This window comes from Hypomesus transpacificus, unplaced genomic scaffold (assembly GCF_021917145.1).
Source record: "Hypomesus transpacificus isolate Combined female unplaced genomic scaffold, fHypTra1 scaffold_127, whole genome shotgun sequence".
NCBI lineage: Eukaryota > Metazoa > Chordata > Actinopteri > Osmeriformes > Osmeridae > Hypomesus > Hypomesus transpacificus.
In genome coordinates, this window is record NW_025813704.1 from 483114 (window position 1) to 510062 (window position 26949).

Sequence of the window (26949 nt, forward strand, 5' to 3'; positions counted from 1 at the left end):
ACGAGGACCAGGGTGGAGAAACACTGCATAACCATGTTGTGTTCATTACAGAACCTGTTCTGTACACCCTGAAGAGTTTACAGTACAGACAGGAAGAACCACTTCCTTGGTCGAAGCCACAGTGTCATCACAGTGTCACGGCACATCACATACATGTTTGGGCTTGGATAAGAAACAGATTTTAAGGAAAATAAATGTCCCAAGTTGTTTTCTTATTTGTAGTGGTCGTGACTCGTGCATCTGTAACTAAAATTACACGGCTGTTCCCGAGGTCGTTCACATTAACGTTCACATTCAAATTAACACATTCTTGAGGCTACTATTTTTGTATAAGGTAAAGTTGTTGCAACACGTGGGGGGGTCACATTGACTGAAGGGTCACAATGACCCAAGATAACACAAGGGTTAATGTCACCATCCACTTTTTGAAAACGATCTCTTAAAATCATCTATTAAACAGAATCTCGTACAAAGGCTGCAGTAGGCTACATTTACATCACTATATACATTCTGGGCCTACCTTCATTCTAGACATTCACAATAAACTTTGTACTGAAACAAAAATACTAACGGTTGTTAATATGTTATCAACTATCTTGCCCTTGAAATGGGCAGGGACCCAGTGTAAACAGCTGTGTCCCAAGACATTGTCATGTGTCATTTATAACAATTGCAGAACAATCAATAAGTGTCCAATGCTTTCTTTGATAGACCTTGTTCTAGAGGTCACTTGGCACTTAGTCAAACACGCATGCCAAGGAAAAACTTTGAGACGGCCGATCTTTGATCTTGTTATATATGCGGTCACACACACAGACGTATACGGGGGATACGACATGAGTTTCGATCACACCTCACTCGCCTGTCCGCTGTCATCATTCTGAGATTTACTGAACTTCTTATTGTTAATACAGGCTGTTCTAAACGCATAAATGCATTCATGAATTCTTCTGGATGAAGCCATGACCGAAACGAGTTCTGCAGTAAGTGGCAACATTCCGATAAGATTTCCACATCATGCATCATACAATGAAAACATATACTGGGGTGAACAGGACAGATCAGGTGCCATAGGTGTGATGTGAAACACTGAGCATTCACACCTCAGACGGCTCTGCTTCCAGTCACCATGGTAGCTCACATGGCGATGGTTTTAGTTGCGATCGTAATTTTTTATGGCAAAGGTAATATGCAGTATGTTACTTATAATCATGGCTGAAGTACGAATTTTGATCAAGAGCGTAATAATGTAGGATCATCTGGGGACATGTAAATGTTTGGTGTAAAAATGTGCATCTTTAAAACTTAACATAGATTACCTAGCCAATGAAGACTGAGATGTAATGTGACTGTTTTTGTATATTCACAACAACACAGCTTAGAATCATTACATTTACATTTTGTCATTTAGCAGACGCTCTTATCCAGAGCGACTTACAGTAAGTACAGGAACATTCCTCCGAGGCAAGTAGGGTGAAAAGCCGTGCCCAAGGACACAACGTCATTTGGCACGGTCGGGAATTGATCTGGCAACCTTCTGATTACTAGCCCGATTCCCTAACCGCTAGTCGAGAGTCCTCCTGGGTCAGAGGAGTCTTCCTGGGTCAGAGGAGTCTTCCTGGGTCAGAGGAGTCTTCCTGGGTCAGAGGAGTCCTCCTGGGTCAGAGGAGTCTTCCTGGGTCAGAGGAGTCCTCCTGGGTCAGAGGAGTCCTCCTGGGTCAGAGTCCTCCTGGGTCAGAGGAGTCCTCCTGGGTCAGAGGAGTCCTCCTGGGTCAGAGTCCTCCTGGGTCAGAGTCCTCCTGGGTCAGAGGAGTCCTCCTGGGTCAGAGTCCTCCTGGGTCAGAGTCCTCCTGGGTCAGAGGAGTCCTCCTGGGTCAGAGTCCTCCTGGGTCAGAGTCCTCCTGGGTCAGAGTCCTCCTGTGTCAGAGGAGTCCTCCTGGGTCAGAGTCCTCCTGGGTCAGAGGAGTCCTCCTGGGTCAGAGTCCTCCTGGGTCAGAGTCCTCCTGTGTCAGAGGAGTCCTCCTGGGTCAGAGGAGTCCTCCTGGGTCAGAGTCCTCCTGGGTCAGAGGAGCATTTAACAATGTTCTTATGTTTCTCTTCCCAACAGGGTCCACAGCTCAGGGTAAGCTAATGTCTCAAAATGTTTCTCCTTGTTTTTGTCACTAAAACTCGAAGATATAGTCCTATAAGCAGCACCATGGGGTGAATAACTCTCTAACCTGGTTCTCCTTCCTCTGTTCCCTGCTAGACTGCAGTACAGCCCCCCTCAGCACCAAGATCGTGGGGGGCAGTGACGCCAGTGTCGGCTCCTGGCCTTGGCAGGTTAGCATGCACTTCCAGGGGAATTTCATCTGCGGAGGAACCCTCATCCACCGCGAATGGGTGCTCACCGCGGCCCACTGCATGCTGACGTAAGAGACCCCTTTTCCACCGGTGAGAACTGGGACCTAATTTGGAGCTGGTGCTAGAGCCAGAGAGACTATCGCCATCAATAGCTGTAAATTGAACCCTTTATTGTGGAAATGGGAGTCAGATGGCTGAGCGTTGAGGGAGTCGGGCTAGTAATCAGAAGATTGCAGGATCGATTCCCCGCCGTGTCAAATGACGTTGTGTCCTTGGGCAAGGCACTTCACCCTACTTGCCTCGGGGGAATGTTGCTGTACTTACTGTAAGTCACTCTGGATAAGAGCGTCTGCTAAATGACTAAATGTAAATGGGTTTGTTTGATGTTGTGGTTCTAGAACGTCTAGAATCAGGGTTATTTTACTGTACCCAAGGCAACCCGCGCTGTGTTTTACTCCAGACTCACCGCAAGCGACTACTCGCTCTTCCTGGGCCGACAGAACGAGTCTGCCTCGGGGGACAACCCAAACGAGGTGAGCCGTAGCGTCAGCCAGATCATCAAGCACCCCCAATACAACAACAACTTGTTCAACAACGACATCACCCTAGTGATGGGAAGTTCGGTTCTTTTTACTGATTCGGTTCTTTGAATCTCGTTCAGTGAAATGAACGAATCTTTTTTCGAGTCATTTGTTCATTTCAGGAGGGGGGGGGGGGGGGGGGGGGGGGGGGGTTGGGGGCTATACGTCCACTGCAAAGGACGTATAGCCCCTATACGTCCACTGTAGGTTAGTGCATGACATGTGCACCAGCAAATACTATTTCAAAATAAATTCCTGCATTAAAATAATGTATCATGAGTTTGTATGATTTGGTCATGTATTATCACACTAGCATTTAATTATCACGTCAAACACTGCACTAAACTGTAAGTGTAAATGTAGAGTGAAAATAACAAAACCAGTCAGTATGATGACTTGAGCGAATATAATTCATTCACGTCTTACTAAAACAGCGGCCACGCGAAAGGGAATAAGGAAACTGTTTCCTCTACTAAAAAATACAATGCAGGTCACGTGAAAAAAGGATCCAAAGACTCGTAGAAAGACCGAGTCGGGGAAGGAACTAATCATTCGTTTCCTCTAGCTACAGAGCCTATGCAGGTCACGTGAAAAATGATCCAAAGACTCGTAGAAAGACCGAGTCGGGAAAGGAACGAATCGTTCGTTTCCTCTTGCTACAGCCTATACAGGTCACGTGAAAAATGATCCAAAGACTCGTAGAAAGACCGAGTCGGGAAAGGAACGAATCGTTCGTTTCCTCTAGCTACAGAGCCTATGCAGGTCACGTGAAAAATGATCCAAAGAATCGTAGAAAGACCGAGTCGGGAAATGAACGAATCACTCGTTGAGAGGACTCGTTACTCCCGAGTCCTTATAAGGATTCGTTCAAAATGAACGAATCGTTCACGAACGACACATCACTACATCACCCTGATGAAGCTCAGCTCCCCTGTCAACATCAACGGCTACATCAGACCCGTCTGCCTGGCCGCGGCCGGCAGCGTCTTTGGCAACGCCACCACCTGCTGGGCAAGCGGCTGGGGCAACGTCGGGAAGGGCGGTAAGTTGAGCGGCCGCGGAGACAGTCGTTACAGAGCGGAGTTGGATGGGAGGTCGTGTGACAGACGTGGCCACGCTCCGTCACCAAGGTGGTTCGCCACTCGCTGGGCTCGCATGCACGACCTGCTACACGGCACCATAAAAACTTTGAAGAATACTTTAGTCCTACTTCATATGTTGAAATGAACTGTTCTTTTATAGGATATAACACAGGTGAAGTCGTGTTTGAAACTAGCTGATTGCGAATGCCATTTGGAAAGACATCCATCTCGTTCCAGACACTGAACAATTTAACCTTGTTTACAAAATGTCAATATGCACGATCATTCAGACGCTGTAAGTTCAAGTTGGTTCCCTACATCAGTAGCCTACTTAATTTAAGTAGTCTACTAGTTGTATGTCGCTTTGGACTCCAAACGAACATAAAAACGTAAATCTAAATGAATATTCACTGAAAGGTATTTACCCCCACAGAATCGCTGGGATTTCCATACACCCTGCAGGAAGTGGAGGTTCCTGTAATCGGTAACAAGCAGTGCACTTGTATATACAAGCCAGCAGAGGGCGCTGTCATCACCAACAACATGATCTGCGCCGCCAAAAGAACAAGGGAGTTTGCCAAGTAGGTTATCTGCCTCCTCACTGCCTGCCTCTCTGCCTGTCTTGATGATAATAATGTGTCTGTGTTAAAACTGTGTATGTTGTTGGTGTGTCTATCTGACTGTTGGTGTATCTGTGTATCTGTTTGATTATCTATGTTGATGTTTTGTGTCTGTGTTTACCCTGTGTTGTGTCTGTGGTCCAGGGGGACTCAGGGGGCCCCGTGCAGTGCTGGCAGGGCTCCGTGTGGGTCCAGGCGGGCATCGCCAGCTACGGCGTCCCCTGCGCCACAGGCTTCCCGGAGGTGTTCACCAGGGTGTCTCAGTACCAGACCTGGATCACAGACAGCCTCCAAGGGGCTGCAGTAGGCTTCATCTCCTTCTCCTCCCCAGGAAGTGACTCTGACAGCGGCTTTGTGTGCTCCGCAGACCCAGCAAGCTCCGCACCTTCCTCCCGCTGGCCGGCTCTGCTCTGCCTGGTTCTGCTGCCTCTCTCCCTGCCTCAGTACCTGCCTCTCTGACTGCCTTAGTACCTGCCTCTCCGACTGCCTCAGTACCTGCCTCTGACCTCAGAAGGCACTCCCATGTTTTTCATGTTTGTCGATCTGACGTAATTTGCTTTTCTCGGTTTACGGAAGTTACAATTGTTCTTCTAATAGTGTACTTTGGTGTGTTTTACTGATAACATGCAGATGTAGTGTGTAGTCACCTCCTGTGTGTGTGGATACTAGTGTAGCACTATGTCTAGATGTCTACGTGTCTGATGCGTTACAGTGACACTGCTTCTGAATGACTGGTTCACACATCCCTGGCTCTTTATTTATATAAGCAAGGTCATTGGACAGATTTGACAGAATTGTATCTTATTGTATATGTATATTTGTTCCTATTTATGCCTTTTACTTGCAGTACTTATTTAATCTTTCTTTATATTTTATATTTACGATGTTTATTGGTATTCCAGAATTCAAACCATTCTGGTTTCAAAATATTTGGGTCGACAGAGAAGAAGAAGTGAAGCTTAAAGTTGTGGATAAAATACTTTATTGCAGCAGCAAACACTGCCTGCTGGGGTTACGCTGAGCAATAACAGCACATGTTGGGTAAAAACGACACAAGGAATTTCTTCACTTGAAAAAAGGTGTTTAAAAATAAAAGGGGAGGAAATGGAGGCAGAACTCTCAGGGTCTCTCTCTCACACCCAGGCAGGGTAGCGGAGGCCAGACGTTCAGAGGCCAAGAGAGGAGGCGGTCGTGCTGTGGCCACCCGGGGGGTGGAGGGGTGGAGGGCAGGAGGGGTGGAGGGCAGGAGGGGTGCAGGGCAGGAGGGGTGCAGGGCAGGAGGGGTGGAGGGGTGGAGGGCAGGAGGGGTGGAGGGCAGGAGGGGTGCAGGGCAGGAGGGGTGCAGGGCAGGAGGGGTGGAGGAAGTGAGGGGAGGAATGGGGGTGTGTCCAGGTTAGTATGCGTGGTTTTCCACAAACAGAGATTCTCCGGCAGCAGCTCCACCGCCGGCGGAGGCGTATTTGCCAACACACGCCTTGCTGTTAGCCTGAATCACAGGAGGGGAGAAGAGAGCATCAGACAGGTGAACACATGATCCCCCCTGTACGTTGTTTCAGATAACAGTGTCTCACGTGAACTTTTGCACAACATCAAGCCAGCTAGACAGCTATAGTCACCACTACAGGTATCTATCGTGAGGGCCTTGCCTGTGGGGCTCTACAGCAGGGCCTTGCCTGTGGGGCTCTATGGCAGGGCCTTGCCTGTGGGGCTCTACGGCCCTCCTAAACCCTCCTGAAACCCCACCAGTCTGAAAGTACGTCTGGCATCTACAGACACGCGGACGATGCCATGTCCTGTCTTCCTTCCCTGCTGGACGTACCAGGGCTCTCTTGATGAACTCATCCTGGCAGGCCTTGCCGTTCTCCTTCTTGCCTCCCCAAGCCTTGAGGGCGGAGGCCTGCAGAGCGCGGCCGTAGGAGAAGGTGACGGCCCAGGGCCGGTGCAGGGGACACTGGTTCATGGCGTTCAGGTTGATGGATGCCTCCTCCTCGCTCTGGCCTCCAGACAGGAAGGTGATGCCTGGACAGGGGAGGAGGGAGGATTAGTCTGGCTGCACTGAGGGAGCTGGGCTGTGTGTGGAGGCAGGAGCTTGCAGACTAACAGGGTTTGAATGAGCAAGTCAAAAGGGGTAATCTGTTGTTGTGTGTGTGTGTGTGTGCACATACCAGGGACTGCGGGGGGCACGGTGCGGCGCAGGGCGGTGATGGTCGCCATGGCGATCTCCTGGTTGCTGTACTTGTGGGAGCAGGAGTGACCAGCGGTCACCATGTTGGGCTTCAGCAGAGTGCCCTCCAGGTACACATGGTGGTCAGACAGAGCCTTGTACATGGCAGCAAGGACCTGAGGGAGGGGGAGGGAGAGGACAAGATGAACAACTGTGCTGTCTGTCTGTGCTGTCTGTCTGTGCTGTCTGTCTGTGCTGTCTGTCTGTGTGCTGTCTGTGCTGTCTGTCTGTGTGCTGTCTGTGCTGTCTGTCTGTGCTGTCTGTCTGTGCTGTCTGTCTGTGTGCTGTCTGTCTGTATGTGCTGTCTGTCTGTGCTGTCTGTCTGTGCTGTCTGTCTGTGCTGTCTGTCTGTGCTGTCTGTCTGTATGTGCTGTCTGTCTGTGCTGTCTGTCTGTGCTGTCTGTCTGTGCTGTCTGTCTGTGTGCTGTCTGTCTGTATGTGCTGTCTGTCTGTATGTGCTGTCTGTCTGTGCTGTCTGTCTGTGCTGTCTGTCTGTATGTGCTGTCTGTCTGTGCTGTCTGTCTGTGCTGTCTGTATGTGCTGTCTGTCTGTGCTGTCTGTCTGTGTGCTGTCTGTATGTGCTGTCTGTCTGTGTGCTGTCTGTATGTGCTGTCTGTCTGTGCTGTCTGTCTGTGCTGTCTGTCTGTGCTGTCTGTCTGTGTGCTGTCTGTATGTGCTGTCTGTCTGTGCTGTCTGTCTGTGCTGTCTGTCTGTGCTGTCTGTCTGTGTGCTGTCTGTGCTGTCTGTCTGTGCTGTCTGTCTGTGCTGTCTGTCTGTGTGCTGTCTGTCTGTATGTGCTGTCTGTGCTGTCTGTCTGTGCTGTCTGTATGTGCTGTCTGTCTGTGTGCTGTCTGTATGTGCTGTCTGTCTGTGCTGTCTGTCTGTGCTGTCTGTCTGTGTGCTGTCTGTATGTGCTGTCTGTCTGTGCTGTCTGTCTGTGCTGTCTGTCTGTGCTGTCTGTCTGTGCTGTCTGTCTGTGTGCTGTCTGTATGTGCTGTCTGTCTGTGCTGCCTGTCTGTGTGCTGTCTGTGCTGTCTGTCTGTGCTGTCTGTATGTGCTGTCTGTATGTATGTCAGTGTCGTCTAAGTAGCCTACCTTCTCAGTGACGTACTGGCAGCGCTTCAGGTCGTGGTCTCCATCAGGCAGGATCTCGGGCTCCACGATGGGGACGATACCGTGCTGGAGGTCAACACAACCAGCCGCACATTTAGTCATCCAGTACTTGTTTTGTCACGTGTTTTCCTTTGTCGTATGTTTACATTTCACGTGTTGTGCCCTGTTACTCGGTCTGCTAACGATCATTAGCGTAAGTGGAGGACCGGCTAGCCTAGCTCTCGTAACTCGTCAGGAATTTTACGAAAATGTAGCTAGACTAGGCTAGATATAATACAAATAAAAACGTTACATCACAGCGTTGTACTTTGATGTGTAGATACACTCATATCAAAACATTCCGGTTTGAAAATCCAACAAGGATACAGTAGGCTAAGTCGGGAAATTGTATTTTTTAAATTTTGGCAGTTAGAGCTAGCCTAGCTTTAGACTAGAGCTATCCACGGGATTCCTTACCGTCCGTTCACTTTCAATCGAGAAATGTCAAGTTTGACGCTGCACAAGATATAGGCCTACTACACACATGGGTTGAGTAAGAGGCTGTAATTTGGTACATAATCCTATGCAATATAAGGTGCATACATATTAGATAGTTACATTATTTCATTGCTGCAGCAAATCTTTAACGGAAGAAACGGTCTTGACGGGTTCTGGAAATTTAAAATGGAAGATAATGGATACAATAACATAACTAGAGAGTTTATTGCTAATAAGAATTTCTTCTCACCATCTGGCAGATGCTGGCGTAGCGGGCCAGGACGTTAGCGTTCTCAATGATAGCGAGCCGGGAGGGTGTGGTGGAGGTGATCTTCAGCACGCAGCGCCACTTGGCGAAGTCAGCGCCGTCCTTCTTGTACTGAGCACATCGCTCATACAGCCCGTCCAGACCTGCAGAGGCGGGAGGACGAGATGTAGAAACGAGGTACTGTGTGTGTATGTGTGTGTGTGTATACCTGTGTGTGTATACGTGTTTATGTGTGAGGGTGCCCTCCACTCACCCTGTGTGGTGGTCTCGCCGTTGGTTCCAGCCAGAGGCACCACGCCCTTGTCCACCTTGATTCCCACCACCATGCCCCTGTCCTTGATGTGCTGGGGGAACAGCTTGCCGTCATCCGTCTTCTGGTACAGGGTCTCGTGGAAGAAGATCACTCCTCCGATGCAGGCGTCGACGGACTTGTCTGCGGTGAAGAGCAGCTGGCGGTACAGCCTCCTGTTCTCCTCTGTGTTCTCAGCATTGATGCTCTGGAAGCGCTTGGCCACACTTCCTGTGGGGAGACGGACACAGCACGCATGAGGACCATGGTTCTGGGAGTTTGTTTGGGGAGTGAGTGTGTGTGTGTGTACCTGTGGACTCGTCTGCGGCGAGGATTCCCTTGCCGGGAGCGACGATCCTGTGAGCGATATCGCTGAGCTCCTTCTTCTGCTCAGGAGTGAGAAAGGGAAAGGCGTGAGGCATCCTGGCTGGAGGAGCAGAGAGGAGAGGGTTGGGTGGGTGAGGTAAATAGAGAGAGAGGAGAGAGATAGAGTGAGGTAGTTGAGTCCAAAGGCACAATCCTTCATTCCACCAAAGCAAAGTGTGATGTCACAGAGCATGCTGAGGTTGTGGGAAGTCTGGCGCATGTTGAGACCTATATTACGGATCATTAACTGAGGCAGTTCTGGGAGCAGTTTTTCAGTAAGGAATTGTGTTTTAAGAGTTTTTACCGCCTGAAAAAAACATTTAAATCAGTTTTGCAACAGTGGGTATGAACATGCAGAACTGTATTCCCTGGTTGTCTTTACAGACGAGATAAAAATAAAAACAAAAGGGGAAGATTGATGAGGAAGTTGTCTTTTTCAGAATAAATCAGACTTCTATTCTGTGCTCCTGCAGTGGAATCTTCCACTTCACTAAAACACCAGTCTGGTTCTCTAGCTGCAAAGCACTTTGAATATTCTAATAATAGTTTTGCAACGGTATTTTTGCACTGCTTACGTGAGGTTCCTCTGTGCTACTTTCCCTGCAGGTTGGTTTGCTCGTGCTGCAAGAGTCCTGAATGCTGTGTGGAAGCTGTGATATCTGCTGCACCCCCGCCCTTCCCAACCCTCCTGGCCCCCAAAAACCATGAGAGGCATGTGGGTGACCTTTCCCTTTTTCTAGCCTCTCTTATCCCTGACCCTCTTGGTAAATCCCCAACAGCCACGCCCAGTCCTCACATCCACACACACAGATCAGTCAGCCAACACTCTCTCTCTCTCTCTCTCTCTCTCTCTCTCTCTCTCTCTCTCTCTCTCTCTTTCTGTACATCCCTCTAAGACCTAAATAGAAACATTAGAATCCACAGCTGCTCCAGCCGTAACCCTGCAGTTAGGCTACATGAGGCAGAGCAGTGTCCCTTCTCTGACCTTCAGGGACACACAGTCCACCTGAGGCCCAACCAGCAGACACACAGTCCATCTGAGGCCCAACCAGCAGACACACAGTCCATCTGAGGCCCAACCAGCAGACACACAGTCCACCTGAGGCCCAACCAGCAGACAGGCAAAATATACAGTTATACGGTCGGCTGCAGTAGTGCACATTTTCTTGTTTTCTTGCCTTCTGCATGAACTATTGCAAGAGCTACTTGGAGGTTTGCATCACAACCTGGGAGGAACGCAGGGGAGGGTGTGACAGGAAGTGTGGTTAGATTCATGAATGTTAACAGGATGACTCCATTCAGAAATGTATGAAGTGTGTCCTGTACTCATCATCCACATCATGCTTACGGTTACAACATTTACAACTCTAAATTAAACATCCACTCCCATATTTGCAGTAAATTGCATTCATGCAGCATAGCCAACATGTTCAGTGTAGAGATGCACAAGCTAGAAAAATAAACATCATTCCTAAAGAAATACAATTTTAGATGTTATTCTATCCGTATTTGACTGCATATCAGTATTTCTAAAAATAAGAATAATGCAGTTTTCTGGTAGTTTCCTCGAGTTACCTTTGAGATTTGGAGGACAGCAGGGAGAAGAGACTAAGTCGGAGGGCTCCGGAGAGGAAGAGAGAGAGGAGGGAGGTAGAGGATCTGGGTAGTCCGCGACACCCCTCCTCCCAGCAGCTCTTGTATTTATCCTCCCATTGTGACCCCTCACATTTCAGCTGCTGCGCTATATTAAGACTGGGACGACACCAGACCCGGCCTCTGGCATTCTGCTGGGAGTCTTTGCCAGACAGAAAGGGCAAAGAGTAAGGATTGAGAAAAGAGAGAGAGACATAGTGAGATTATGAACAGAGAAATAGAGAGAGAGCGCAGAGAGAGCAGGGAGAAAGAAAACAAGAGAAAGAAGCAGAGAGCAGAGAGAGAGAGACAGACAGAAGGACCAGGGAGAGCAGAGAGAGAGAGAAAGAGAGGAGAGAGAGAGAGAGAAGTACCAGGGTGAGAGACACAGAGACAGAGAGGTACCAGGGAGAGACCAGGGAGAGAGGTGATGATGAGCTAAAGAAAATAAAATGTTGTGATACCAAAGTGAAAACTGTAGAAATAAGTGCACAAGGAAACGATTTCTCAATACAGCTAAGATACATGGATTTTATATTAATCAACATTTAGATAATGTAAAATAATGACATTAACATTGTTAACCTACACACACACAACCATTCACACACACGGGCAAGGAGATCATGTGACAGCATGGTCAACCTGCTCTTAGAAATCCAATCCACACTCAGCAACAGTGATCCCTGACCTTTCCCTGACCTTTCCCTGGTCTTTGCTCTGGGGGGGAAGGTCACATGGAAGGATCCGCAAAGGTTGCACATGCTAACTTCTGGCTGGCACCATACCAGTATTTCATGAATGACATGTTCCCATCAGAGTGTGTTTCACTCTGGCTTTACTCTATTTAACTGACTTCAGCGTCATTCTTCTGCGGGAACAATCATGTGTGAAGTGAGAGTCACAGAGAGCAGAGAGTCACAGACAGCAGAGAGTCACAGAGCAGAGATTCACAGAGAGCAGAGAGTCGCAGAGAGTCACAGAGAGCAGAGAGTCACAGACAGCAGAGAGTCACAGAGCAGAGAGCCACAGACAGCAGAGAGTCACAGAGCAGAGATTCACAGAGAGCAGAGAGTCGCAGAGAGTCACAGAGAGCAGAGAGTCACAGATAGCAGAGAGTCACAGAGAGCAGAGAGTCACAGATAGCCTAGAGTCACAGAGAGCAGAGAGTCACAAATAGCAGAGCGTCACAGAAAGCAGAGAATCAGTGCTGAACAGAGGTCCCACTGCCAGTCAGTCACCAGAGAGACTGTGATGATTTCTAACACATCAGACAGCGGATGTCTGTACTCTGCTGATTGGACCAAACATGGAGGAATGGGAAGTGTACTTTTTACACTTATCAACATAGAACTGAGGATATGATCACATCATGATTTTCACATGAAAGAGGAACTCCATTTGAACATTCGCTTGCTCTGCCAATCATATCGGCTCATTCGGTTTCATGCCAACAACTTTTAGTGAAATCGGCCTTTGGGTTCTCGCCTTACTAAAGTGTTAGTTCGATATTTTGGTGGAAGTTATGCTGGGGCCAGATTGATTCCATTTGTTTAACATTTCAATCTAATAATTTTTTCATTTAGCAGCATACAGGACAGGGGGGATTTGAACCAGTGACCTTTAGATTTGCAGTCATGTTCTAAAAATAAATGTATCTTTATGTATATTATGGTATATATATGAATATATACAAACAGCTTTGGATCTTGAACCTACGACCTACATGCACAGGAAATCCATGTTTAATATACTGTGTGTGTGTTAATGTAAACACACACATCTCTATACTGTATGTGTGTTAATGTAAACACACACATCTCTATACTGTATGTGTGTTAATGTAAACACACACATCTCTATACTGTGTGTGTGTTAATGTAAACACACACATCTCTATACTGTGTGTGTGTTAATGTAAACACACACATCTCTATACTGTGTGTGTGTTAATGTAAACACACACATCTCTATACTGTGTGTGTGTTAATGTAAACACACACATCTCTATACTGTGTGTGTGTTAATGTAAACACACACATCTCTATACTGTGTGTGTGTTAATGTAAACACACACATCTCTATACTGTGTGTGTGTTAATGTAAACACACACATCTCTATACTGTGTGTGTGTTAATGTAAACACACACATCTCTATACTGTATGTGTGTTAATGTAAACACACACATCTCTATACTGTGTGTGTGTTAATGTAAACACACACATCTCTATACTGTGTGTGTGTTAATGTAAACACACACATCTCTATACTGTATGTGTGTTAATGTAAACACACACATCTCTATACGGCCTACATGCGTCTTGGGTTTCCTGTGTGTGTGCAGGTTGGAGACCCAGAGCGGTCTGGTAACCTGTGTGAGACAAAACTCTGCTGCTGTTCAGTCCGCCAGCACAGGTCAAAGGTCATAGGTCAGAGTTGTGACCCTAACCCTAACCACCCAGCCCCATATGCGATTGATTTTCTTTCTATCAATTGCTGTGCTAGCGGTCACTCTCACAAGGCAGTAAACATCATGAGGCAATAAGTAGGATGAGGCAGTCAGCATCATGAGGCAGTCAGCATCATAAGCATCATGAGGCAGTCAGCATCATGAGGCAGTCAGCATCATGATGCAGTAAGCATCACAAGGCAGTCAGCACGATGAGGCAGTAAGCGTGATGAGACAGAAAGCATGATGAGGCAGTAAGCTTGATGAGGCAGTAAATGTGATGAGGCAGTCAGCATGATGAGGCAGTAAGCATGATGAGGCAGTAAGCTTGATGAGGCAGTAAATGTGATGAGGCAGTCAGCATGATGAGGCAGTCAGCACAATGAGGCAGTAAGCGTGATGAGGCAGTAAGCATTATGAGGCAGTCAGCACGATGAGGCAGTAAGCGTGATGAGGCAGTCAGCATCATGAGGCAGTCAGCATGATGAGGCAGTAAATGTGATGAGGCAGTCAGCATGATGAGGCAGTCAGCACGATGAGGCAGTAAGCGTGATGAGGCAGTCAGCATGATGAGGCAGTAAGCATGATGAGGCAGTGAGCTGGACAGGTGGCATGCTGTGTGTCTGTGTCACATCCTAGAATAGATCTACATGACACTTGGCCACAATCTAGCCACAATCAGACAGCAGCCACTTCCTGCGTAATTGCAATACATTGCAATGGCTGACGTGGAAACAGCTGGAGAGGATGGCTCAGGACAGACGAGGGTGGAAACAATTCAACAATGGCCTATGTTCTGAGAGGAATACAAAGGCCCAAGTAAAGCCAGACGGCCATCGATAAAGAAACAAAGAATAAGACTTCATAACAAGGTCAGACACAGCTCAGTTTATATAGCCATCCTAGAGAGTCAACACAAAACAGGTGTGTCTAATATTCTGGTGACGCAGATCGGTGCTTAGATGCCTTGTGAACAGTGACACCTACATCATCATGTTTGCTCTGGAGAGTTTCTGTTTGTGGTCATAGTTTGTGTTCCTCTGGGCCCTGCAGGTCTGTCCTGGAGCTCTGGACCATGGCATGGACGTTCTCCCTCTCACTGTTCCTGGTGGCAGGTAGGGGGACCTTCATACATCCTCCCTCTGTTCTCCTACTTCCACAGGGATTGCTAGTATCAAATATGGGATTTCAGATTTGTTATCATCAGAATATCTTGGCTGAGGCTCTTTTAAGATGACTAGAATGTTAGAACGAGAGGGCATTACTGTTACCAACAATATAAACGCACTTATGTTTACACATACATACAATAGCCTATATACACACATATTATACACACACATATATATACACACATATATTATATACACATATATATACACATGCACATACACACGCCAACATTTATGTATACACACACTTCTACCGTTGAAATCCTAAATTCAAATCAAGCTGTAATTATAGCACCAACAGAACATGTAGCTAAAAGTATCAGGAAGGTATTAGTTTGAAAGAGACAATTCACATATACATAAAAAATACAGACTAACACACATGAAAAGTCCAAACTAAGTGTTGATTTACAACCTTTTTTGACATGTGAAAGTATTTCAAATGTTCTGGTAATACGTAAGAAGCTCGCTGGAACAAGACAAGACTCTAATCTTCCTTCCACACAGGAATATTAGAAAGAGTTTCTTATAGAAGTTTGAATGTTTCTGAAGTTATGTATTATTGCTATAGCTCATCTCACTTCCTCATGTGCCACAGTGAAAGTTTCTTAATAATTTAATTTTGAGTTAGTAATGTTCACATTTACTATTGATACTAATCATTGATACTAGATACTAGAAACTAGATACTAGCATGATGTGCAGTTAGTCTGCAGTAGTGGTTCATCCTTGAGGGACGAGTAGGGGTGGGGTTAAGACCTTATACATGGACAGCTACACCCAATAAGGGTTCCAGTGGTACTTTCAAACTTAAAGTTATATATATATACCCAAATATATGCTACAGAATGTATCTCATGCAGTAGGTGTTGTCCATGGGATGAATGATCATATGTAGTTGAGGTGATCAATGCCCTTTTAAGGTTGTATAAAGTAAAGACACTAGTAGCGACAAGGAACATGACAGCTACCACTTCCCTTCCTTTTGGTTTCTAGATACTTTAAATATGTGTGTGTGTGTGTGTGTGTATGTGTGTTTGGGGGTGGAGTGGGTTGTTTGTTCCTGCATAAACATTCATCATTCTGACTCATTGTCGATGTCATTGTGTCGGTCAGTTGTGACAATAGAATGTCCTGTGGAAGTTTCCAAATGAAAACGCAAAATTCTTAACAACCATCTTTGGAAATATGGATGAACAAACAATATGTCCAGTTTTGCAGACACTTTCATCCAAAATTAGAGGAATTTGCAATCTTTTGATTTGAAGTGAAATGCTCAAACCGGACCTACACCTATGCCTCATATCATCAGAGATGTATACACATCCTTCACTCAAGTAGAAGTACATATGTTTAAGTTTAAAAAAACTCTGGTCAAAGTTAAAGTACTTAATACACCTTTTAACTCAAGTGTGGGCTCTGACATATACGTAAAAAGCAGCCATTACTACACCTGTTTTAGTGTCACGCAGGTAACTGCACCTCACATCATATTAATACATCAATACACTCGGCACATTTGCCAGGAATCATTTTGACTGCGACAATTTCAAACATCTCCCTCATATATGGCCATGGATGATCAGAAATGTCTCTATTCTAAATCATGTAGACTTCGCTAACACTCCAGTCTCATTCATAACATACTTTTTTTTGTAATTATTATTCTGCCTTTCAAAACGTGAAAAACACAAACAGTGAAAATAGATATCAGAGATGAGAGAGGGGAGAGGAGAACAGACAAGCCTAAAACAGAGAAGAGTAAAGCAGTGCAGAGTAGAGTATAGCAGTCAAGTACTCATCAATGATGCAAACCTTTTTCGAAAATGGTTTTCCAACCTTTCCAAAGTTTTTTCAACGTTTTTTTTCAGACACAGTGAAAGGAGAGGAGAAACAGAGAAGCCAAAAAACCAGTAGAGTAAAGCAGAGCAGAGTACAGTAGAGTTTAGTAGAGTCTTCATCAAGTACTCAACAATGATGCAAACCTAAAAAAGAAAAAACATAACTTTTTTTTCAAAAATATCTTTTAAAACTTTTTTTTTTACATGTTTTTTTTAACAAAGGGGAAAGAAAAATCAGTAAGTACAGTAACTAAGTATTTTGTTACTTCCAATCTCTGCATATCATACAATTATCATAAAATGTTTCTTGTTTTCTGGTTAGTGCTGCAAGGCTGTTTGGCTTTCAACATGGAGTCTGTGGCTTGGAAGTACCTTAGCAGTCCTGCTGCTGGGTTTGGATACCAGGTGGTGATTAGAGACAGCAGCAGGTATGAGCACAAAGCCTGAGCAGCACATTTACATGACATGCAAAAAAGCTTTCCAGGTTGTGTGATTTCCAGTTAGATGTGCTGCTCCTGCTGTATGTTGCTGAACATGTCTGTGCCCTGGCTGCAGCCTGCTCACCAGCGCCCCCTTGGAGCAGGATGGAGAGAGGAGAGGAAAGGTTTACAGGTGTTCGATCAACTCCTGTACTGAGATATCTATACCAGGTAAAGATCCTGTACTGAGATATCTATACCAGGTAAAGATCCTGTCCTGAGATATCTATACCAGGTAAAGATCCTGTCCTGAGATATCTATACCAGGTAAAGATCCTGTCCTGAGATATCTATACCAGGTAAAGATCCTGTCCTGAGATATCTATACCAGGTAAAGATCCTGTACTGAGATATCTATACCAGGTAAAGATCCTGTCCTGAGATATCTATACCAGGTAAAGATCCTGTACTGAGATATCTATACCAGGTAAAGATCCTGTCCTGAGATATCTATACCAGGTAAAGATCCTGTACTGAGATATCTATACCAGGTAAAGATCCTGTCCTGAGATGTCTATACCAGGTAAAGATCCTGTACTGAGATATCTATACCAGGTAAAGATCCTGTACTGAGATATCTATACCAGGTAAAGATCCTGTACTGAGATATCTATACCAGGTAAAGATCCTGTACTGAGACGATCTGCTCTTTAAATAATCATGTTAAGCATATGAGGTGCATCAAAACGTGTTTCCATTTGTAATCCATAAACGTGTTTTCTAGTGCCCAGTCATGCAGTCAACATGTCTCTGGGTTTGACAATGACAAAGAATCCAACATCCCAAACCACCATGGTACGTCCGGTCTTTATATGAGTGTGGGGATGGTATTTTCGATCGTTTCAGTTTTTGCTAAGTGATTAGAACAACACTTGGGTTGTGCGAACACAGATTATATCAGAGATTACACAATGCTCGCCACATTTCACAAATGTGTTCTCCCAAACACGCGCCACTTAGAGGCCACACCTTCAGGAAGACAAAGCTGATGTATTTTACTGAAGTGGGGAATAATCCGAATAAGTCCACAAAAAATTATCTAACATTTCGATTGACTGTAGGCTACTGTGAATTTTGAATTTTCCAATCCCAATTTCCTGATTACATCAACCAATCCCACACTGCTGCCTGATTACGTCAACCAATCCCACACTGTTTCCTGCTGCCACACATGCTCACCTACCAGGTCAGCCTGACTATCCTCTCTGTTCCAGGTATGTGGCCCAACCATCCCTCGAGAGTGTGAGGCCATCACCACCTATAACGGCTTGTGTTTGGAGATAGATGGAAGAGACTCCCCTGGTCCTCCTCTCCCTGCCTCCCTAGAGGGTAACCACGGAAACATCCTCTGTCCTTCCATTAATGTTTGTAACGTCTTCTTTTAGCAGATGCTTTTATCCAAAACGACGTACGGGAGGTTTTCAACCTGCGATCTCTTGGTCTGAAGTCACAAGCTCAAACCACTGAGCTTTACTGACCCCCTCTGTCACACAATTATTGTTTCATAAAGACAAATGATGTTTCTGCTAAAGTTTGAGATTAGTGAGGATGTCTCCACCTGTAAATACCTGTGTTCATGTTTTGATAAAAAAAAACGGATAATTCGCTCTTCAGTGGGATGCAGAGAATGTGTGTTGCATTTTTCATGACTAATGTCATCACAACCTCTGATGTCATCAAGCCCTCTGATTTCATCACGGCTTCTGATGTCATCATGCCCACTGATGTCATCACACCCTCCTGTGAACAATTCTAGTCGAGTTTTTTTCAGGTTTTCAAAGATGAATCATGTAGAAACTAAACACTGGCACACAGTTTTATGTGTTCCTGGCAGGTGTTCCTGGCAGGTGTTCCTGGCAGGTGTTCTTGATAGGTGTTCCTGGCAGGTGTTTCTGGCAGGTGTTTCTGGCAGGTGTTTCTGGCAGGTGTTCCTGACAGGTATTCCTGACAGACCCCCTGCTGTCTGCCTCCCTCTCACATCTCTCTGTGTTTGCCGTGTTTCCAAGAATGCCCTGGGAAGACCGACATTGCTTTCCTTTTGGACGGATCAGGCAGCGTGGCCAGCAGAGACTTTGCTAAAATGAAGGTTTTTGTCAAAGATCTGATCGGTATGCTAGTTGGGAAGGATACCAAGGTGAGACTTTGTTCTTCTGCTTTGTTGTAAAAAGGGAATTCACAGGAAAATGTATTGATCAATATCACTGTCTGCTTTACTTTGTCAATGTCTGATTCCAAACATTTTCTCATTTCGCAGTTTGCTGTGGCCCAGTACTCAACTAGTTTCACCATTCATTTGAATTTTAAACATTTTGAACCTCAAACTTGGAAAACAAAGATTGATGAGATCAAACAAAAGGAACAATATACCTATACTGCTGCTGCAATCCAGAAAGTTGTGTAAGGAAAGTTTCACAGATGTACACACAGCAGTAAACAACAACACACGCATCAAACACTTAAGAACAAAAGTGGATGTGTTTTATTGCTTTCATTAAAGGGGCTTAACCTAAAAGAATGCCATTAATCAAATGGAATGATCACTAATCCTCAAATTGTTTTGATTTCTAGTGATGAGGTATTTTCATCTTCTGGGGGGTCGAGGGACGGAGCGTCGAAGATCCTGATCGTGATCACAGATGGAGAATCCAATGATAGAGACCGCCTCCCGAGTGCTACAAAATCAGCTAACAGGAAGTCTATTGTTCGATTTGCTATTGGGGTAAGACGTGGCAGATAAAAGTAAACAAATGTTAGGCATAGGTCTAGCTCAGTGGTTAGAGTACTTGTCTGCAGTTTAAGAGGTTGCAGGTTCAATGCCCCCCCTGATGTTGCTTTTGATTAAAGCATCTGCTAAACAAATGAACACATTATTATGATTATTTATATATTTATTGCATATAGACAATATAGGATTCAACATTTGCATAGATGCTTCTGTGGCCCTTAGCTTTGTGTTCTTCAACCTGGGTTTTTGGTAGTGTGATCCACACAGATGTTCTTTGAATACTTGCTTTAGAAATTGTTTTCTCTTAGCACAAAAAAGTTGTTTCAAGACAACCAACCGTTCACACAGTGAAAACTGTGGAAGGAAAATTGATGCTTCAACTATCTGTGTTCTTCCCAGGTGGGCTCTGCCTTCACCAGCCCATGGGCCAAAGCTGAGTTGAACACAATCGCCTCACTTCCATCTCAGACACATGTGTTCCAAGTGAGCAGCTTTGAAGCGCTTCACAAAATCAGCAGCACTTTGCAGAACAGCATCTTCAATATCGAGGGTAGGAGACCTCTGCACTTTAATGCCAACAGAAACACTATGTTTAATGTCAGAAATATTAATCTATCAAGCATTGCACAGCCAGTCGGTGAACAAGTTTAAGAAAGCTTTATTCTTGCGGCCGGATTCAAGGAGACAAAAACATCACACGCCATTGTGCTACAAAGTTTGTCTGCTAGCATGTTGTGCTAGATGCCTATTTGAGCAGCCCTGCTCTTTACAGTCATTTGTTAAGACAAAGCATGCAAATGTTCCATGGCTCTCCTTCATTGGCTCCTTGCCAGTGGCGGTTCTGGCACATTGTGCGCCCAGGGCGAGTTTATTACCCCCCCCCACCCCCCGAGAGGAAGAAATCGTGTGGCGCCCCCTACCCCGTCGGCCGCCCCACGACAGCGCCCCCAGAACGACCACCGCTACTACCTGGCTGCTATAAACAAAAACGAAAATGGTGCACGGCAAGCAGGGGTGCCTGCAGCTGCCTGAAGGGGGCGCCAATATGCCAATTCCCCACTAACTGAAATGATCGATAAGAGAAAACAGCGCAGATTTCTTTTTTTGATATGCTCGTGCGCCCCCCACGTGACATGAAAATATGCCGCCCCGGGCGGCTGCCCGGTCTGTCCGTGCCTAAAACCGCCCCTGCTCCTTGCATAGACCTGGCGCGCGTGTTTGAGTGTGTGTGTGAGTGTGTGTGTTTACGACATCAACCCTGATTGAAACACAACAACAGGATCTCCTGATGAACAAAGGTTGAACAAATGGTCAACAGACCTTGCGTTTCCACCTATAGTCTTTGTCACACAGTATATCCTTAAAACAAACAAACCCCCAACATCTTCAAATGTTCACCCTTCCCAGGGTGATAAGAAAGCCTAGTGTTACCCAGAGTTCAGATTTGGGGGTAGGCTCTTGGCACACAAGGAATGCTGAACACAGAATCATTCTTATACAGGATAAAGGTGTTACATCTTCAATTTTTCCAACATTTAATAACCAAACTCCATCACAATCACACTGAAATCAATAAAACATAGTGTGCTGTCCTCGGTACATGTCCAGTATATAACTTGACAGCCAGATAAACTCTTCCTAACATGAAAACTCAGAAGACAGTTAACTCCTTGTCCATGGGTTTATTTAGCCTGGCTCTGCCCTACTACGTACTTCCGCTCAATTTGGATTTTGCTTCTGTACTAGGTCTGGGAGTTTGACTTTGAAGTCGGTTTTCAGAAACACATTTTTTGTAGGTCCAATCAGCGAACAGAGGGAGTGGCTGAAAACTATGACGTTAATGTCGTGTACTAGTTTGAGTAGTTCAGTAATGGCAGCGGAGAAAGATGCGAGCGCAGCTATTCTGCGGTTGTGGCAACGCTGCCGAATATCCATAGGTTAAAGCCGGAGCAAGCATTAGAAAAGATAGGCGCGCTCTGCTTCCAAAATAAATAAAAGGTGATTTTGGGTGCGATTGAAAAAAGACTAGTAACTTAAAGTAGAAAAAACTGCACTCTCGAGCTTGCTTGTTGCTTCTTTTGACCAGTTTATTAGAATGACAGACGCGTTTCGGCCTAAGCCATCGTCAGTGCCGGAGCAAGAACATTCCTTGCTGAGTTTTGTTGGTGGCCATGATGTTGTGGCCCTCCTCCCTTTCTCTTTACGTTTTACATGTTCAATTTACATTTCTGTAGATCATGAAAAATAACATTTAACCTGTAAACAATTATACATTACTTATTTATATGTACTTGAAAAGCATGGTCTACAAACTACAACATGCGTTCGTGTATGCCCTCGCTAGCAACGCAGATCGTAAACTCAGATAGTGACAGACTTATAACAACAAACTTACGAAACGTAACGTTGTTACAAAATAAAGCTATACAACAGTAAGTATTGTCAAATCACCAATACATACCTAAGATGCCACAACAGACGCGAGACGAGTACAAAAAATGCAGGGCCAACATGTACATCAAAGAGCGCTGGGCTCTGCAGGGCCTTTTTTAACTTATTAACCTACGTTACGCGACTATTTCCTGTCAATATCACGTGACATACTTTTTTCTCTCAGAACTTGAAAAGCTCAAAGGAACCACGACCAAATAAAGGCACAAAAATACAGTAAGAAAATAACCAAGTGCAATGCACTCAGTGGTAACAGAAGACATAGGCCTACAGCATCTGCAACAACACCTTTTACACACCATTCAATATGTAATTTATTGAACTGTTTGAACAGTTTAAAACCACAGGACAATGATCCTCAGGTTGTAAAGAAACATAAAATACTACAATTTTCACTCTGTGATAGTTAACTTGTAACAGTACATGAACACCACACAGTGCAGTCTTTGTTGAGCAGTAATACATTATTTTCAATTACTGGAGTGTACGGTATATCACGGGACTGTAGCGAGTAGACCGGACCACTGAACAGCTTGCTGTGGTCCGTCGTTGATGTGGTGTGTGTCTGTGTGTGTGTGTGTGTGTGGTGTGTGTGTGTGTGGTGTGTGTGTGTGTGGTGTGTGTGTGTGTGTGTGGTGTGTGTGTGTGTGTGACAGGATCGCAGGCTGCAGGAGCGTCACTGGAGATGGAGATGGCACAAGAGGGATTCAGTGCTGCGTACACTCCTGAGGTACCTCAGCATGTCACTACTCTCCTGAGGTACCTCAGCATGTCACTACTCTCCTGAGGCACCTCAGCATGTCACTACTCTCCTGAGGTACCTCAGCATGTCACTACTCTCCTGAGGTACCTCAGCATGTCATTACTCTCCTGAGGTACCTCAGCATGTCACTACTCTCCTGAGGTACCTCAGCATGTCATTACTCTCCTGAGGTACCTCAGCATGTCATTACTCTCCTGAGGTACATCAGCATGTCACTACTCTCCTGAGGCACCTCAGCATGTCACTACTCTCCTGAGGTACCTCAGCATGTCATTACTCTCCTGAGGTACCTCAGAATGTCACTACACCTCTGAGGTACCTCAGCATGTCACTACACTCCTGAGGTACCTCAGCATGTCACTACTCTCCTGAGGTACCTCAGCATGTCACTACTCTCCTGAGGTACCTCAGCATGTCACTACTTTCCTGAGGTACCTCAGCATGTCACTACTCTCCTGAGGTACCTCAGCATGTCACTACTCTCCTGAGGTACCTCAGCATGTTACTACAGCGTCACTACACTACAGCGTCACGACAGCGTCACTAAAGCGGCGCTCATTGCGTAGACCTGGTGCGCGTGTGTGCGTGCGTGTTTGAGTGTATGCGTGTGTGTGCCTTTTGACCCCTGTAAGCTTGACCACATGATTCACCCAACACAGATAAGGCCAGACATTTTTTATGGCCTCTCTAGTAAGAGAGAGTGGTCAGCCCAGGTCACCTTGTTTACATATGCCTCATGTTACCCAAAGTTCAGATTTGGGGGTAGGCCTCCCTCTACACACAAGGAATGCTGAACACAGAATAATTCTTATACAGGATAAATGTGTTACATCTTCAATTTTTACAACAGATGCAAACTCACGTACCATGGTTGTTCAAAGCATGCCTCTCATCCACTCTCAAGTAGTTCTTAAGGGACACGTACGAGGGTTCTCCTTACGACCATGTTTGGGAAACGCACGTAAGAAATAAAGATGGTTCGCTATTTTGATCGTAGAGAACCCTCGTAACAACTAAGATCCATCGTTTTCGGGAAACGCAGTTTAGCTGGCAGGATTTATGGCCGCATTCCTACACTTATAAAATGCAATTCAATGTGGAAGTAATCCAAGTAATCCAAGTATTCAGAATACGTTACTCAGATTGAGTAACGTAACGGAATACGTTACAAAATACATTTTCGGGCATGTATTTCGTTACAGAATAACGAAATACAGCGTCACTACAGCGTCATTACACTACATGTACTCTCCTGAGCTACCTCAGCATGTCACTACAGCGTCGAAAGAACACTTGACTACTATCAGATAACATGAAACCGAATGTGAGGATTATTATATTTTTACAATGATCCTAATGACAGCTACGTTTCCATAGTGCTGTGTTTTCTTTGTTCCTGTTTCCTAATTGTTTGTCGCAATTGACAAGTAAGAAACAATGGGGAATGTCTTTCGCTGTTCGGTTAACATCGCTGCTTCCTTCAGGGAGGATATCATATAGGAACTGTTGGAGCCTTCCAGTGGAAAGGAGGGTTCCAGTCTTACGTGAACAGAGACCAGCAGCCCACCTTCTACCAGAACATGAATGGGGAGTCTGATAGCTACCTGGGTAAGACTTTGACCAAAAAATCTCACCTGAAATTGGCTCTCTGAAAAGTCGCTAGATTACGTGATGACGTAAATCCAGTCCTAGTTGGGCCCCTCATCCAAACCCAGCTCAGATCATTTGGCAGAATTGTCGCCAGTCGCAAGATGAGATATTTTTTATTTCATTCCGTCCTGCCAAGTCAACAATATGTTTTGGTGAAGAAGATAAATAAGAAGATAAATTCTTCCCCACTCACTCAGTGGCGTGTTCAGGGAGTGGCCTAGGGTGGCACGGGGCACCCCTTAAATCTGATTGGCCACCCCAATATCCTAAAATATGATTGGCTATATGCCCAATCAGAGGCGGACCACCCCTTGTGCCACCCCTATCAGAAATGTCTGGACACGCCCCTGCACTCCCTGTCTCCGTAGGTTATTCCATGAGCACTGCGAGGACGAGGTTTGGCACCTTCACGGTGGTGGGTGCTCCCAGGGCGGATCACAGGGGCCAGGTGATGGTCGCGTCCCCAGGGAGATCCGACCAGACTCTACAGTTTACAAGACAGGTCGGTGTGCTACTGGTCAAAGTGCTCATGAAGTAAAATAATAAAGTACGACTGAAATACTGAACTATGAAGTAATAAAATAAGGATGAGAACTACCATAAATCTACAATTTGGTTGTTTCACCTCTTGCAGGTCCATGTTAAAGTTGTTTCACCTCTTGCGGGTCCAGGTTAAAGGTGTTTCACCTCTTGCGGGTCCAGGTTAAAGGTGTTTCACCTCTTGCGGGTCCATGTTAAAGGTGTTTCACCTCTTGCGGGTCCAGGTTAAAGGTGTTTCACCTCTTGCGGGTCCAGGTTAAAGGTGTTTCTATTTGTGTGTCCCTCAGATTGGGGCGTACTTTGGGGCGGTGGTTTGTGCGATGGACGTGGATGGTGATTCCTACTCTGACCTGGTGCTGGTGTCGTCTCCCATGTACACAGATAAAGACAGAGAGGGAATGATATTCATCTGTACCCTTACTAAGAAGGTATTTAAAGTATCACGCCCTGTAATGTTAAGCTCTACACTGGCTTACACTTCATTAGACGAAAAACCAATTTGAATATTTCACAACCATCAGATCGATTGTTGTTTTGGTCATATGAAATTGATAGTAGTCCAATGTTGTTTCAAAGTCTGTCAACTTGTTTTTTTTCTGTCCAGAAAGGAGTGTCCTTTCCTGGAGGACGTGAGAACATGTTGCAGGGGGAGGCAGGAGAGAGGAGCAGGTTTGGCATGTCACTCGCCCCTCTGCCGGACCTCAATAACGACGGGTTCAACGACCTGGCGGTGGGAGCTCCTCTGGAGGACGACGGCCAGGGGAGCGTCTACATCTTCCACGGGCAGAGAGGCGGCATCAACAACCTCTACTCCCAGGTACAGCCTCTACTCCCAGGTACAACCTCTACTCCCAGGTACAGCCTCTACTCCCAGGTACAGCCTCTACTCCCAGGTACAGCCTCTACTCCCAGGTACAGCCTCTACTCCCAGGTACAGCCTCTACTCCCAGGTACAACCTCTACTCCCAGGTACAGCCTCTACTCCCAGGTACAACCTCTACTCCCAGGTACAGCCTCTACTCCCAGGTACAGCCTCTACTCCCAGGTACAGCCTCTACTCCCAGGTACAATATCTACTCCCAGGTACAGCCTCTACTCCCAGGTACAACCTCTACTCCCAGGTACAGCCTCTACTCCCAGGTACAACCTCTACTCCCAGGTACAACCTCTACTCCCAGGTAAAGCCTCTACTCCCAGGTACAATATCTACTCCCAGGTACAGCCTCTACTCCCAGGTACAATATCTACTCCCAGGTACAGCCTCTACTCCCAGGTACAGCCTCTACTCCCAGGTACAACCTCTACTCCCAGGTCTGTGTTAGGAAGTCGATTTTGAGAAAAGGCACAGGTGTGAAAACTGTCCCTTGGTCTAGGAAACAGCCAGACGCTCTGATGTGACAACAGTGTTGCACATCAGTCTGCGTCATGATCACTTCTGTTCCTCCTCCACGGTAGAGAATCCCAGGGTCTGAGGTGCATTCTGGGATGAAGTTCTTTGGCCTGTCCATCAGCCAGTCGTCTCTGGACCTCAGTGGAGACGCTCTCCCGGACATGGCCGTGGGCTCCAAGGGGGCCGTCGTCTTACTCAGGTGTTTCTAGAGTTTTAGCTCCAACACTAATCTAGCACACTTGATTCTAATGATTAGCTGGTTGGTCAGGAAACGTGTGTTAAATCAGGTCAAATAAGTGTGGTTGGAGCAAAAATCTATAGGCAGGTAGCTATCCAGGAACAGGGTTGGGTAACCCAATTCTAGAGTTTCCAAAGCAGAAATAATCTATTTGTTGTAGAATTAATTAACTAATTAGAAAAAAAAAATTACCAGATGTTTTTTAGAAAAAAAAAAATTACTAGAGGTTTTGCTGATATATTTTTCTTCATGTT

At 45.7% G+C, this 26949-nt stretch overlaps 3 protein-coding genes across 7 annotated transcripts in view; 2 read left to right on the top strand and 1 right to left on the bottom strand.

The window, feature by feature from the left end:
• On the top strand, window positions 1–5735 carry zgc:123217 (uncharacterized protein LOC641414 homolog). Its single transcript, XM_047050723.1, is given in 8 exon segments — window positions 1–1184; window positions 2108–2122; window positions 2249–2411; window positions 2804–2942; window positions 3831–3966; window positions 4440–4565; window positions 4568–4587; window positions 4771–5735. Coding segments are annotated over 8 exon segments (969 nt in total). The 5' UTR covers window positions 1–1129; the 3' UTR covers window positions 5086–5735.
• Window positions 5592–11046, bottom strand: aldoab (aldolase a, fructose-bisphosphate, b). Its single transcript, XM_047050719.1, has 8 exons — window positions 10939–11046; window positions 9308–9424; window positions 8962–9228; window positions 8691–8851; window positions 7946–8029; window positions 6792–6966; window positions 6446–6645; window positions 5592–6112 (listed from the first exon to the last, which is right to left on the bottom strand). The coding sequence occupies exons 2-8, from the start codon at window positions 9417–9419 to the stop codon at window positions 6020–6022; spliced, it is 1092 nt and encodes a 363-aa protein (XP_046906675.1). The 5' UTR covers window positions 9420–9424; window positions 10939–11046; the 3' UTR covers window positions 5592–6019.
• Window positions 8799–26949, top strand: part of LOC124488169 (integrin alpha-D-like) — a 23287-nt gene continuing 5136 nt past the window's right edge. Inside the window, exons 1-17 of one of the 5 annotated variants that reach the window (XM_047050708.1) lie at window positions 8799–8885; window positions 9970–10078; window positions 14500–14561; window positions 16782–16887; window positions 17015–17109; window positions 17663–17733; window positions 18153–18267; window positions 18945–19072; window positions 19193–19335; window positions 19507–19657; window positions 20063–20213; window positions 22771–22844; window positions 24362–24485; window positions 24896–25029; window positions 25355–25495; window positions 25672–25884; window positions 26523–26656. In XM_047050708.1, coding sequence (XP_046906664.1) covers window positions 10068–10078; window positions 14500–14561; window positions 16782–16887; window positions 17015–17109; window positions 17663–17733; window positions 18153–18267; window positions 18945–19072; window positions 19193–19335; window positions 19507–19657; window positions 20063–20213; window positions 22771–22844; window positions 24362–24485; window positions 24896–25029; window positions 25355–25495; window positions 25672–25884; window positions 26523–26656 — 1853 coding nt within the window. In that variant the 5' untranslated portion in view covers window positions 8799–8885; window positions 9970–10067. Of the gene's footprint in view, window positions 8886–9430; window positions 10079–14201; window positions 14319–14351; window positions 14371–14499; window positions 14562–16781; window positions 16888–17014; window positions 17110–17130; window positions 17558–17662; window positions 17734–18152; window positions 18268–18944; window positions 19073–19192; window positions 19336–19506; window positions 19658–20062; window positions 20214–22770; window positions 22845–24361; window positions 24486–24895; window positions 25030–25354; window positions 25496–25671; window positions 25885–26522; window positions 26657–26949 lie in introns of those variants that run through there. The other 4 variants (XM_047050710.1, XM_047050711.1, XM_047050712.1 and 1 more) reach the window with 4 other exon arrangements.

Bases quoted from the DNA above. Each gene is read 5' to 3' on its own strand.
- aldoab (XM_047050719.1), bottom strand. From the start codon at position 9,419: ATGCCTCACGCCTTTCCCTTTCTCACTCCTGAGCAGAAGAAGGAGCTC. The intron at 8,852-8,961 runs GTGAGTGGAGGG...CCGCCTCTGCAG, and splicing joins CGGCGAGACCACCACACAGG to GTCTGGACGGGCTGTATGAG. The intron at 6,967-7,945 runs GTAGGCTACTTA...CCCCTCCCTCAG, and splicing joins GCCAGTACGTCACTGAGAAG to GTCCTTGCTGCCATGTACAA.